General features: G+C 48.2%; 1 protein-coding gene across 7 annotated transcripts in view; it reads right to left on the minus strand.

The window, feature by feature from the left end:
* LOC120043449 (transducin-like enhancer protein 3-B) overlaps window positions 1-14,370 on the minus strand; it is a 47,797-nt gene that overhangs the window by 14,089 nt on the left and 19,338 nt on the right. For all 7 annotated transcript variants that reach the window (XM_038988041.1, XM_038988040.1, XM_038988039.1 and 4 more), the window contains 6 exons: window positions 6,988-7,201; window positions 6,491-6,507; window positions 2,741-2,863; window positions 2,197-2,247; window positions 1,545-1,697; window positions 163-295 (listed from right to left, as the gene is read on the minus strand). In XM_038988041.1, coding sequence (XP_038843969.1) covers window positions 163-295; window positions 1,545-1,697; window positions 2,197-2,247; window positions 2,741-2,863; window positions 6,491-6,507; window positions 6,988-7,201 — 691 coding nt within the window. The remainder of the gene's footprint in view (window positions 1-162; window positions 296-1,544; window positions 1,698-2,196; window positions 2,248-2,740; window positions 2,864-6,490; window positions 6,508-6,987; window positions 7,202-14,370) is intronic.

Below are 14,370 nucleotides of genomic sequence, written 5' to 3' on the forward strand. Positions count from 1 at the left end.
CTAGAGAGAGGGAGGAGAGAGAGACGGTAAGAACAACTGATTCTGTCATAGGCAAATGGGCAGAACTACAAGGAAGTTATTTTCGTGTTAATCTATTCGTGGTTAGCGGGCGAGTGTGTTTGTATACATGTGGGTATGAGTGTGTATGTGTGGAGGACTCACCCAGTGCCTCCATGCCCGAGGGCTTGCCCATGATGGGCCGTAGACCAGGGGTGGTGCTGGTGCCTGGTGTGGGGGCATCATTACGAGGTGTGGGGGTGTTAGACTTCAGGCCCGGCGTGGATGACTTATCATTCTGACAGAGAGAGACTTGATGTGATTAATGTTGCTTAATTCCAGCGTGTTCCATTGTAATTCTAAATGATGCCAATTACAAAACAATAGAACCCCAACCCACCCACCTAGATCACTGGCACCCCACCCACCTAGATCACTGGCACCCCACCCACCTAGATCACTGGCAACCCCCCCCCAAACAAACTGAAATCAACTGGCAACCCCCCAAACAAAATGAAATCAACTGGCAACCCCCCCAAACAAAATTAAATCAACTGGCAACCCCCCCAAACAAAATTAAATCAACTGGCAACCCCCCCAAACACAATTAAATCAACTGGCAACCCCCCCCAAACAAAATTAAATCAACTGGCAACCCCCCCCAAACAAAATTAAATCAACTGGCAACCCCCCCAAACAAACTGAAATCAACTGGCAACCCCCCCAAACAAAATGAAATCAACTGGCAACCCCCCCAAACAAAATGAAACAAACTGAAATCAACTGGCAACCCCCCCAAACAAACTTGCAACCCCCCTAAACAAACTGAAATTAACTGGCAACCCCCCCAAAATAATAATAATTAACAAGCAGCTACCAAGAGACAGGGAGAGAGAGGGACAAATAAAAGACCAAATCCCAAAATAACTGAACCGCTTTCCCCCAAAATCCAGTGACAATTTGAGTGGTGAGTTGAACATAATCCAGTCTACTAGTGCCAGTTAGAACCCTGTGGGGCCACATAAACCTCTATTAGAGACGGCCTGTCAGAGCCCTAACATCCAAGATGGTAGTCCTTCTTTAGCCCTCATTTCCCTTTAATCTGCACCCCTCCACCACACCCCCAGACCTAAACATCAGTCCTGACTAGTTAAGCACATTATCACAGCCAAGGAGATAGGGCTGGTGAGGGAGGGAGAGCTCTGTAGTTTGCTCCCTGACTAGACCAGTAATTAAGCACATTGACATGGGGCCTGGTAAGAGAAGGAGGGATGGGAGAGAGAGAGAGATGGAGGGTGGGACAGAGCAATCTCCCTGTCATTGCCCCGGTTTATTTACGATCCGGGGCTGGGAAAGCAATGAACATTTATTCTGCCTGCCATAAAGGATATTGAAAGGAGCAGAGCACTGTGTGCCTCCTCTCCAACCCTCATTCAGCAGTTTAATAGCTACACTTCCTCCCATGTATGAGCCCCTCACACTCACCCCTTGTCTATTGTTTTCCCCTAGCCCCTCCTTTCCCGTTTCTCACACACACACACACTCACGTGGGCGTGGTCCTTGGCTTTGGAGGAGGGCGTGCTGCCGGAGGAGGCCACGGAGGCGGGGCTGTTGGGGGCGTCCTTCTTTAGGGCCCGTGATTTGTCCAGACCGTTTTCTGGAGGAGAATGGGCGGGGCTGGCCCTGGGAGTGGCTGGGTCCTAGAGAGAGAACAAGAGAAAAATGATGAGGGAGAGGAAGAGAGAATGAGTGAAAACACACTGGAACATGTAGATGAAGGTCAAACAAACCCAGGCCACATGTACACAGATAGACTTTGTTTCTCCTCTGTCTCCGTCACTCTGGGGGTTCCATCCCCTCTAGGTTTCTTTGAAAAGCATTTCTTTGTATAAGCATGTCTCTGTACAAATAAAGGTTTTATTTGGTACACATACACATAAGTGGATGTTATACACAACCACACGGTTCCATTTCCTTCTTTATTTTAGGGGAGGTTTCCCCGGTGACCTTAGTGAGGGTGTGACAGCTGTTAAGGTCTCTGTCAGCTCTGGTTCCTCAACAAAGACACCAGTGTTCAGTCACTAGCTACCAGAGAGACCAGGTGGAATGTGGCTCTGCAACTCAACCACACTAACATACCAACACACCCATACGTGTGTCCACTCAAACACACACATGCAAGCGACCAGCTGCTCTTACCTCATTGGACACATCCACGACCAGGTCGTCACTTTTGTCTCCATCGCTATCCTGTTGAGAGACAGTGTTAGACAGTGACCACACTTATATCGGAGTGTGTGAGCAGTACTTCTCCTTTTTAAATGTGCTGAGTGTATTATTTGTGTGTGTGTGTGTGTGTGTGTGTGAGCAGTACTTCTCCTGTTTAAAGGTGCTGAGTGTATTATTTGTGTGTGTGTGTGTGTGTGTGTGTGTGTGTGTGAGCAGTACTTCTCCTGTTTAAAGGTGCTGAGTGTATTATTTGTGTGTGTGTGTGTGTGTGTGTGTGTGTGTGTGTGTGTGTGTGTGTGTGTGTGTGTGTGTGTGTGTGTGTGTGTGTGAGCAGTACTTCTCCTGTTTAAATGTGCTGAGTGTATTATGTGTGTGTGTGTGTGTGTGTGTGTGTGTGTGTGTGTGTGTGTGTGTGTGTGTGTGTGTGTGTGTGTGTGTGTGTGTGTGTGAGCAGCACTTCTCCTGTTTAAAGGTGCTGAGTGTATTATGTGTGTGTGCGCGCGCTCCCACTCACGTATCTGCTCATAGTGTCCTTCTCCTCCACCTTGCGTTTCTTGGAGTCCATGCTATAATCAGAGGAGCTGCGGTGCTTGTCGCTGGCTGCACGCAGGCTGTCTGACGGAGACACCGAGTTATTCTGGAACAACACGCAGACAGACGAGGAACCATGTCAGACACAGGAGTCTTCCCATGTAACAAAACGTCTAGGGGAAAAGTGCTCTGTTAGTTTAGGTCTTCAAGTGTGTCTTTGTGCTGTAGAGACAGCCATCTTAGAGGGGAGAGCTGCCAGGCCACCGATGGGGCTTTACCAAAGTCCTTCAAACACACACCCCTTGACAGAGCTACACCTCCCCTCAGAGTAGAGGATATCAGCTCAACAAGCACCATGATGCATTAGTGAGGGACAGGGAGTGAGCATGACTGAGTGAGCCCAGGAGACAAACTGCACAGACTCATCTTCTACCAGGCCTTCCATTGACTGAGGCTGCTGACACACAACGCAAACAATGCACAACTTGTTTTCCTGTCTCCCTCCTGCTATCTCTCCAAAACACACACACACCTGAACACACACACACACCATCAGAAAGGAAAACACCAGGTGAACAGTGGTTCTTTCTCCAGAGCTGCTGGTTTGAACGGATGACTGCTGGAGAGAGGGCTGGAGTGGTGAGTTCTGACCTCACACAGGTCGACACCTTGCCAGGACCACTCAGTGGTTATACAGTACATAAACAAGTAGCGAGGGAGGGACAGGAAACTGCCTAAACCACAGGGACTGAATGACAGGAGAGACTCAATGAGTGAGTGAGTGAGAGCACAGAAGGAACGTTGACAAAGAGCAAACGGAAACGGCGAGAAAAAGTAGAGCAGGAAAGTTGTCGAAAAAGAGGGAGTGAAAGAAAGAGGAAAAGGCAGCTGGCATCCAATGAGAGGCCAGTAGTGATGCAGCTGGCATCCAATGAGAGGCCAGTAGTGATGCAGCTGGCATCCAATGAGAGGCCAGTAGTGAGGCAGCTGGCATCCAATGAGAGGCCAGTAGTGATGCAGCTGGCATCCAATGAGAGGCCAGTAGTGATGCAGCTGGCATCCAATGAGAGGCCAGTAGTGATGCAGCTGGCATCCAATGAGAGGCCAGTAGTGATGCAGCTGGCATCCAATGAGAGGCCAGTAGTGATGCAGCTGGCATCCAATGAGAGGCCAGTAGTGATGCAGCTGGCATCCAATGAGAGGCCAGTAGTGATGCAGCTGGCATCCAATGAGAGGCCAGTAGTGATGCAGCTGGATATCCAATGAGAGGCCAGTAGTGAGGCAGCTGGCATAGTAGTGAGGCAGCTGGCATCCAATGAGAGGCCAGTAGTGAGGCAGCTGGCATCCAATGAGAGGCCAGTAGTGAGGCAGCTGGCATCCAATGAGAGGCCAGTAGTGAGGCAGCTGGCATCCAATGAGGCCAGTAGTGAGGCACTGAGTTGAGCTCCCCACTTGTGGCCATGCTGGGCAGGCTGGGGGGGAAGGGTTAGGCTGGCACTGCCAGGATGCACTGGGTACACTGGGCCCTCCATGCCAAGCCCACACACTCATCCAGCCTTTCATTACCCACAGAGACAGAGAGAGAGAGAGACTAAAGAGAGGACAAGAGCTGCCCATTTTAACCCCTCACCCATGTCCACTGAGAAAGAAGAAACGAACGACAGCGAGAGAGTAAAGAAATAAAAGGAGCGAGAGAAAAAAAGAGACGGGGCCTTGTGGTTGACAGACAGAACGAGAGAGAGGAGGATGTGGTTGGGCAGCGTTGGGGTGCCCCCTTCAGAAGGGCTTTCTAGGCAACATGCCCTCGTCCTGGCTGCTGCACAAAGGAATCTGACTCTTCGTGACTCTAAGTCAAACCCTCCATTCTACCCCTCCCTTTTCCCCCATCCCGGCTCTAAATATGTACATGAATGTTGCCATTGTGGCTCCAAAATGCGCAGCTTCTCTTTTGGAGAGGATAAAAGGAGAGAGACAAATAGAGGTGGACTGGCCTGAGGGGTTGAAAGAGGGGAGGGGAGGTGGGTAACTAGCTAGCTACCTCCTGTGTGTTTTTGGTTTTACTATCCTTGTGGGTATCAGAAGTCCTGTGTCAGCATGCTTCAGTTCGGCTGGGGGATAGCTGAAGTCCACTAGGCGAACCAAACGAGTGTGTTCGCATACTCCCTTAAAGACATTCGCTTGAAAAAATGAGGGGGAAAAAGCAGCAATAGTAGTTTGTCCAATTTGAGACGCCGTAGCCAGTATACACTTCCTCAAAAGTCAGAATTAAAAAAGTAATTACATTTTGACGTTTCTGCCAAGGAGATCTTAGTCACGCAATTTTACATGAAATATGTTTGGTGCAATATTTCTCAATGAAGAAATGTGCATGCAAACGAGTCGTCTCTCATTGAACAACAACAAAGACTATTGAAGAATCCCTACAGTTGACCAATCACGGGCGAAGACGTCGGCTCCCAACTGGCCTCGAGAATAAAATGTGCCCGAAAAGCCCCAACATTTTGTCATACTATATGCATAAACTCTTCCAAACTGTTCCGTCTGGGAAGCATGCGGACACCTTTACAAGGATAGTAAAAACAAGGACAATTCTGACAAGTGGGGACATTTCACCAGCCCCCACAAGGGAAAAGGCTATTTTAGGCTTAAGGGTTAGGTTTAAGGTTAGGGTTCAGTTTAAGGTTAGAATTAGATTTAGGGTAAATATAATTTTGAATGGGAATACATTGTTTGGTCCCAACAAGGATAGTAAAACAAATGTGTGTGTGTCTAATACACAGTGGCCTTTTAAGGCATGATAAACAGACTGGATAACCTCACCCCTATCAGGTGACCTGAGACAACAGGACAGGAAGGGAGGAAGCGATGGAGGGAGATGAGGGAGGGGAGTGAAGTTAGCATTAGCACTGCTAATCACAGGGGCCCAGTTTCGTTCCCTTCAGACATGACTGCACCCATTCACGCTGCCCAGTCATTGGGAACCCAATCCCTGCGCTGTCGCAGCCGCCACCGCGTCGCTATCCCTGGCTATCAGAGAGATTTAATCCAGTCTAATAAACAGAGGCTTTAACAAGAGAAGAAGCCCGGGGGAAGGAGGGAGGCAGGAGGAAACTATTCACTATCTGTGTTCAGAAATATTTACTGGAAGTAGGCAGAGAGAGAAAGAGACAGAGAGAAAGAGACAGACCAAACGATTGAGTATGAACAGAAAGAAAGGAGAGAGAATGATTACAACAAACAGACAAAAGGAAAAGGAGCGCATTAGAAAACAAAGAGAAAGATGGAAGGAGTCAAAGGCAGAGAGGAGGGAGGAGGGGTGGATAGATGGGCGACAGGAAATCCTCTTAGGAGAGACGAGAGTCAAAGTCTCTTTTAATTGTGATGAAATTATAGAGCGGGCTAATCCTCGCCTGGTGACTGGAGTCATTTTCCACCTGGATTAGATAGTGTAGAGGGGGAAGCAGCACCAGCTCTATGAGGCAGACTCGGCTCCCCCCATTCATTATTTGATTGCAGAATAGCTTATACCAGACAAAACGTGTGTGTTCTACTGCAGGGATCAGGAATTTTACATTTCTAACAAGGCGTGGTGTTTAAAGTCTATGCAAAGTGCCTTAGTCACCAAACAGACTGGCTCAAAGTCAATGTCAAGGGAGGGCAAGGTGGGTGAGAGAGGGTGAGAGAGGGGGCGGTAGAGATGGGCGGGACCTCAGAAGAATAAAGGACAACTTACCGTGCTCGACTCTCGTTCTTTTACCAGAGGGATCGCCAGGGGGGAGTGAAAGGATGACAGGCCAAGAGGGAGAAAGTGAAAAGAACGTTAGTACGAATGGCAACATGTATTGTGACTTAACGGGTCTGCATTCACGAGAAAAATACATTTTTAAATACTTTGGTTTGACATTCAGACAAGTTAATTTAATGAGTGTTTACAGCCACTGTGGCCTGAGAGTACATGGACATCAGGCCACCCAACTCATACCCAAACAAAATCAGCACAGAACCAAAATGGCTGTAATTTAGAGCCACAAATGTCCACTGAGCAGGGACAAAATAGCCACAATATCAAATCAAGTTTATTTTATATAGCCCTTCGTACATCAGCTAATATCTCGAAGTGCTGTACAGAAACCACAATGCCTATTGTATGGATCCAAAATGGCCGCAATGCAAAGTGACACTGCACATTGAGCAGAACCACCTGACTATCCACACCCTCAAGCGCCTCACCTCTGTGCTCCAGGTCGTGGTTGTTCTTCTCGTCCTTGACGGAGGGCAGGTGGGCCTGGCTGCCCAGGGCGCCCAGCGCCAGCAGACCGGAGCCTGCCACGCCCGGGATGGGGGGTATGCCGGGGGGCTGCAGGCCCGAGGGGTGCGGGGGCATTTGGATGGGTGGCCCACCGTGGGCAGCGTGGGACAGGTGTTGAGCCTGGAGCTGCTGTTGCTGTTGGGGAACAAGACATAGGACAAGTGGGTCGGCTGGGAAGAGACCGGGGGACTGGATATACAACACATGGAGGGGGCTTAGTTCAGGTGGGCACAACGTTACACAAACTCTCAGAAATATGTACTGGCTAGAGCTGATGTCAATGGCACATTTCTATCTGCAGCGGTCTAAACATGACACTCCACTGGATAACAAGCCCTGGTACTGTGGTTCTCAAATCTCTTCTCCAGGAACCCCGAGACGTTTTACTATTGTGTTTTAGCATAGAACTAGTTCACCTGATTTACCTAGTCAAGGGCTTGATGATTAGTTGACAAGATGAATCAGGTGTGCTAGTTCTGGAATAGATCAAATATATTAACCGGCTGGGGGTCCCCGAGGAGAGGTTTGGACCGGCTGGGGGTCCCCGAGGAGAGGTTTGGACCGGCTGGGGGTCCCTGAGGAGAGGTTTGGACCGGCTGGGGGTCCCTGAGGAGAGGTTTGGACCGGCTGGGGGTCCCTGAGGAGAGGTTTGGACCGGCTGGGGGTCCCTGAGGAGAGGTTTGAGAACCACTGTCCTAGTACATAAAGTTGTTAGTCTCCCTTCCCTCCCCAATAACAGTCCTAAACCATGGGAAGGAGGAAGGATTGGGGAGTTGAATTAAATTGCAAAGTCCTGTTTGTTAGAGACCAGTAGGTAAGAACCATCCTTAGCAATAAGGCCATCTTCCTCACAAATACCATTCTCAGACTATTATGAGGTTCTGGGACACACACACACCTCGTATCCTTCACACAAACCCCCCATATCCTTCACACACCCACCCCCCATATCCTTCACACACCCACCCCCCGTTTCCTTCACACACACCCACCCCCCGTATTCTTCACACACACCGTACACACACACACACTACCTTCACACACACCGTATCCTTCACACACACACACAGACCGTATCCTTCACACACACACGCACAACGTGGGAATCCTTCACACACACATCCTTCACACACACACCCCATATCCTTCACACACACACACACACACGTCGCACTAAAGAAAGTCCACCTCATTTTATGAACAGAATATACTTGATAAATACTGGATGAACTGCGCCCAAACACCAGCTGCCTGCAGCAATTAGTGAGAAGCAGCCGGTAACACAACAACTGCTAGTTAACCGTCCTTCAAAGCAGGCTTCCTACTGGAAGATCTCTATTCTATGTGGACTGTTTTAGCAGACACTACAGACAAGAACATGGCTGGGGATGTATTCCCAGAGGGTTGCACATAGGGTTCATTTCACACACGACATGACCGCAGGTGAAAATCAAAACTGCAAACCCTTCAACACCCAACAAGCAAAGCCAGCCGCCCACCTCCTGGCCCTCTGGCAAAGCCTGTTAACAGGCAGAGAGGGCGGGACACAGACACTTAGCCCTCCCAAGAGCCTGTCAACGTCAGAGAGAGAGGGAGAGAAAGAGCGTGAGAGAAAGAGAGGCTGAGAGAGAGACAGTGAGAGACAGACAGAGGAAGAGGGAGAGCGAGAGAGGGAGAGCGAGAGAGGGAGAGCGAGAGAGGGAGACGAGATTGACTCAGGGATCCAGACTAACAGGCGGGAGTTAAATAGCCACTCAGCTGAAAAGGGGAAGCGAGTGCTTTAAAACGAGGTTAAATAACACTTAGCACATCCATCAACTGTCAGTCCCAAACCAATCTATTGACCTTCCTGATAGCTGGGAGTATTATACCCCTGACCCATACTACTCATTAGGAGAGGAGGGGGAAACACATACAGAGCTTGTAAGCCTTTTAACAGTAAAGGTTGATCAAGTCTGGTCTCAACAATAGGCCTATTATCCAGTAGGCTCATTATCTGGAGCTGAGGGGCTGGCGGTATAGAATGGATGGAACCCACTTAGACAGGCAGGATTGTTAATCAATATTGTGCTGGTGGTGTGTGGAGCAGAGGCCTATGTGTGTTAGGGAGGGAGGTAAGGATAGAGCAGAGAAGTCCCTGTTGAGGGTGCCTAATGAGGGAAGCATGCAGAGAAGCATCATCAAGAAGTCTCATTAAGGGGCCACCGAGGCGGACAAGGAGAGGAGTGAGGGATGGGGAAATAAACTGCCTCCGATTCAATATTCCTGGATAAAGAGGTGACCGACTTCCTTTCACACTTATCTGTTTTCATCTGTGTAAATGACTCCAAATCTTAGCCGGGTTTTGTCAGGAGGGGATGAGCAGGGAAGAGACTATTAAAGCTAACGGGGCAAATCACAGCTCCCACAGACAGACTGTTAGAGTCAGCTGGAACCAACATCAACACTATGAAAGAATAACTGACTGGCAGACTGGCTGGCAGACTACCTGACTAAAGAGCATAGAAACAAACGAGGCTGGGTTCCAATACTTTGAAGTGCTTCCTTTCCTGCACTAGCCTTTTTTTGGATCAAGGAAAGCAAACAAAGGGAAGGAAGCCAACTTTCAGTATCGAGACACCCAATGCATGCTTTAGTTCCCGACTTCCTACCACACAGTGGTTATCTGTCGTTACAAAACCACTTGACATGCTAACAGTGGCAGCAATTCAAACAAACGTCAACCACATCTCTTCTCATTCCCTCCATCCATCCCTCTCCCAAACACTGACCATGAAGGCTGGGTAGACAGCATGTTGCTGTTGCTGTAGGAGTCAAAGAAAAAGGGTGGTAAGAGGAGGTAGCTGTGGCTAGGGAAGATCTCAATTGCACACTCAAGTCGTCTCTTCTTCTCAAAACCCATTGAGGAGGTCAGAGGGGTAGGACCTCTGGCTTTCTCATCCAATGGTTTTTAAGGAGATGAGGAGAGAGGACGCAAAGAGTACGCAATTGAGGACTTCCCTAGATCTAGCTCAGTACTAATGCTAGCTATAGCTCCATGCTTGCTAATGCTAGCTATAGCTCCATGCTTGCTAATGTTAGCTTTAGCTCCATGCTTGCTAATGCTAGCTATAGCTCCATGCTTGCTAATGCTAGCTATAGCTCCATGCTTGCTAATGCTAGCTATAGCTCCATGCTTGCTAATGCTAGGAGCTAACCACAGGTGCACGCAATGCAGTACAGTTTGAGTGGTAAGGCTACGATAACACAATGTCCAAAGTGAAATGAAGTGTGAGAACACATCGTTGGTCAGCAGTATGAGAGTCCTTCAAGGGGGCTGAGGTACCTGCAATGGCTGAGGTTCTTATGTAAGAATCACACAGTGGCGTGTATTCATTTGTTTTCAGGTGTTGAGTAGAAAAATACATTTAAAAAATATTAAAATACTCATTAAATAGAGGGATAGGCCTACACATACTGACGTATAGGGCAAAATAAAAGTCTGGTCTTAAAATCAGTCTAATTGCTGTATTCTTTACAGACTATGTAGTGTCCATTTAGCCAGTTTGCTACGCTCCACCTAGATGGAAACCAAAGCCATATCTACGAGACATCTAATATGTAAATAATGAGGTACTACCCAGAGGTTTGAGCCAATGTGACTGCAGACAAATGCCCTCTGTGTGGAAAAAGGGGCACACTCAAACCAAATGGAAATGTGAATTTGACACTCAAATCTGCAGCAAATAAAAACATGCAAAGTGAGCGAGTAGTTCCTCCAAATAGCAAATGTTTGGCCAAGAACAACAACAAAACGGGCGCTGTAATACGTGTTTTACATGCATCGTGTGTCCGGTGTCCAACAGATGACCATTTACATAGGGTTTACTAGATCAGATATGCAAAACACCAACAGTAACCCATCTGTTAACCATTGATGTTGCCCTTAGGTACAAATCTAGGATCAGCTTTCCCTGCCCAAATCCCAACTTTAACCATTGGGGTGGAAACTTGCTAAACTGGTCTTAGATCAGTGTCTGGGGGTAACTTCATCCTGTCCTGTTAACCTTTATCTAAGAACAAGGTGGTGCTAAAAAGCTAGTAGCTTCACACACACTACCTAAATTAAAATGGGCACCTAGTTTTTCTACTTGGTAAGATTAACAATGAACAGATCCGTGATTACTTTGGAATGGGTTAACGTTCTGGAACATCATGTGCAAACTGTTTGTACACCAACTGTGCTGGTTGTCTGGAGAGCTAGATTAGTGCACCTGTGTTATGGGACACAATGGGGAACAGTGTGTAAACTGTTGTCTGTGCAGAGCGATATTACTGTAGGAACCATATAAACAGTTTGTATACAAACTGGCAGGAATGCAGTGTTGTGTTGGGGGTTGTCAGCCCTGTTGGAATATGTTGTTTATTGGAGCGCCCTCTCTCTCAGGTCACTCTGTGCCTGGGGAAGAGGACAGATTAGCAGGTAGTATATCTCCTGAGATAACACTGGCCTGGGGAGGGGAGACTGACTGACTACTGGGAAAAGAAATCTGACCCGGTCAGGGTGATTCGGTCAGGGTGCGCTGTGTGTGTGTCGCTCCCTTTCTGGAGGACTGGGTGTGTGTGTGTGTGTCGCTCCCTTTCTGGAGGACTGGGTGTGTGTGTGTGTGTCGCTCCCTTTCTGGAGGACTGGGTGTGTGTGTGTGTGTCGCTCCCTTTCTGGAGGACTGGGTGTGTGTGTGTGTCGCTCCCTTTCTGGAGGACTGGGTGTGTGTGTGTGTGTCGCTCCCTTTCTGGAGGACTGGGTGTGTGTGTGTGTGTCGCTCCCTTTCTGGAGGACTGGGTGTGTGTGTGTGTGTCGCTCCCTTTCTGGAGGACTGGGTGTGTGTGTGTGTGTCGCTCCCTTTCTGGAGGACTGGGTGTGTGTGTGTGTGTGTGTCGCTCCCTTTCTGGAGGACTGGGTGTGTGTGTGTGTGTCGCTCCCTTTCTGGAGGACTGGGTGTGTGTGTGTGTGTCGCTCCCTTTCTGGAGGACTGGGTGTGTGTGTGTGTGTCGCTCCCTTTCTGGAGGACTGGGTGTGTGTGAGTGTGTCGCTCCCTTTCTGGAGGACTGGGTGTGTGTGAGTGTGTAGCTCCCTTTCTGGAGGACTGGGTGTGTGTGAGTGTGTAGCTCAAGTGTTTCCACACCAATCTTGACGAACCATTTCTGCATGGGGGCATTGTCATGCTGAAACAGGAAAGGGACTTCCCCAAAGTGTTGCCAAAAAATTGGAAGCACAGAATCGTCTAGAATGTCATTGTATGATGTAGCAATTTGATTTCCCTTCACTGGAACCAAGGGGCCTGAACCATGAAAAACAGACCCAGACCATTATTCCTCCTCCATGGAACTTTACAGTTGGTACTACGCATTCGGGCAGGTAGCGTTCTCCTGGAATCTGCCAAATCCAGATTCGTCCATCAGACTGCCAGATGGTAAAGCGTGATTCATATTTCCATTTCTCCAGAGTCCAATGGCGGCAAGCTTTACACCACTCCAGCTGATGCTTGGCACTGCGAATGTTGATCTTAGGCCTGTGTGCGGCTGCTCGGCCATGGAAACCCATTTCATGAAGCTCCCAACAAACAGCTATTGTGCTGAAGTTGCTTCCAAAGGCAGTTTGGAACTCTGCAGTGAGTGTTGCAACCGAGGACAGCCGATTTTTACGCTCTACAGCACTTGGCGGTCCCATTCTGTGAGCTGTGTGGCCTTCCCCTTCGCGGCTGAGCCTTTGTTGCTCCTAGACCTTTCCACTCCAAAATAACAGCACTTACAGTTGACCAGGGTAGCTCTGGCAGGGCAGACATTAGACAAACTGACTTGTTGGAATGGTGGCATCCTATGATTGTGACACGTTGAAAGTCACTGAGCTCTTTAGTAAGGCCATTCTACTGACAATGTTTGTCTATGGAGATTGCATGGCTGCATGCGATTTTATACACCTAACAGGTGTGTAACAGGTGTGGCTGAAATAGCCGAATCCACTGATTTGAAGGGGTGTCCACATATACTTGTGTGTGTATATACACACACACACACGTCTCTCTTCATCAGCGCTGAGTTAAGTCTATGGATCTTCTTTCTCAGACAAATTACTCTGCATGTCTGTCCCTCAGTGTAAAGATGACCTAGTTGAGTCCCTCAGTGTAAAGATGACCTAGTTGAGTCCCTGTGTAAAGATGACCTAGTTGAGTCCCTGTGTAAAGATGACCTAGTTGAGTCCCTGTGTAAAGATGACCTAGTTGAGTCCCTCAGTGTAAAGATGACCTAGTTGAGTCCCTCAGTGTAAAGATGACCTAGTTGAGTCCCTCAGTGTAAAGATGACCTAGTTGAGTCCCTCAGTGTAAAGATGACCTAGTTGAGTCCCTCAGTGTAAAGATGACCTAGTTGAGTCCCTCAGTGTAAAGATGACCTAGTTGAGTCCCTCAGTGTAAAGATGACCTAGTTGAGTCCCTCAGTGTAAAGATGACCTAGTTGAGTCCCTCAGTGTAAAGATGACCTAGTTGAGTCCCTGTGTAAAGATGACCTAGTTGAGTCCCTCAGTGTAAAGATGACCTAGTTGAGTCCCTCAGTGTAAAGATGACCTAGTTGAGTCCCTCAGTGTAAAGATGACCTAGTTGAGTCCCTCAGTGTAAAGATGACCTAGTTGAGTCCCTCAGTGTAAAGATGACCTAGTTGAGTCCCTCAGTGTAAAGATGACCTAGTTGAGTCCCTCAGTGTAAAGATGACCTAGTTGAGTCCCTCAGTGTAAAGATGACCTAGTTGAGTCCCTCAGTGTAAAGATGACCTAGTTGAGTCCCTCAGTGTAAAGATGACCTAGTTGAGTCCCTCAGTGTAAAGATGACCTAGTTGAGTCCCTCAGTGTAAAGATGACCTAGTTGAGTCCCTCAGTGTAAAGATGACCTAGTTGAGTCCCTCAGTGTAAAGATGACCTAGTTGAGTCCCTCAGTGTAAAGATGACCTAGTTGAGTCCCTCAGTGCAAAGATGACCTAGTTGAGTGCCTCAGTGTAAAGATGACCTAGTTGAGTCCCTCAGTGTAAAGATGACCTAGTTGAGTCCCTCAGTGTAAAGATGACCTAGTTGAGTGCCTCAGTGTAAAGATGACCTAGTTGAGTCCCTCAGTGTAAAGATGACCTAGTTGAGTCCCTCAGTGTAAAGATGACCTAGTTGAGTCCCTCAGTGTAAAGATGACCTAGTTGAGTCCCTCAGTGTAAAGATGACCTAGTTGAGTCCCTCAGTGTAAAGATGACCTAGTTGAGTCCCTCAGTGTAAAGATGACCTAGTC

The sequence above is a fragment of the Salvelinus namaycush genome, unplaced genomic scaffold, assembly GCF_016432855.1.
Source record: "Salvelinus namaycush isolate Seneca unplaced genomic scaffold, SaNama_1.0 Scaffold922, whole genome shotgun sequence".
Classification (NCBI taxonomy): Eukaryota; Metazoa; Chordata; class Actinopteri; order Salmoniformes; family Salmonidae; genus Salvelinus; species Salvelinus namaycush.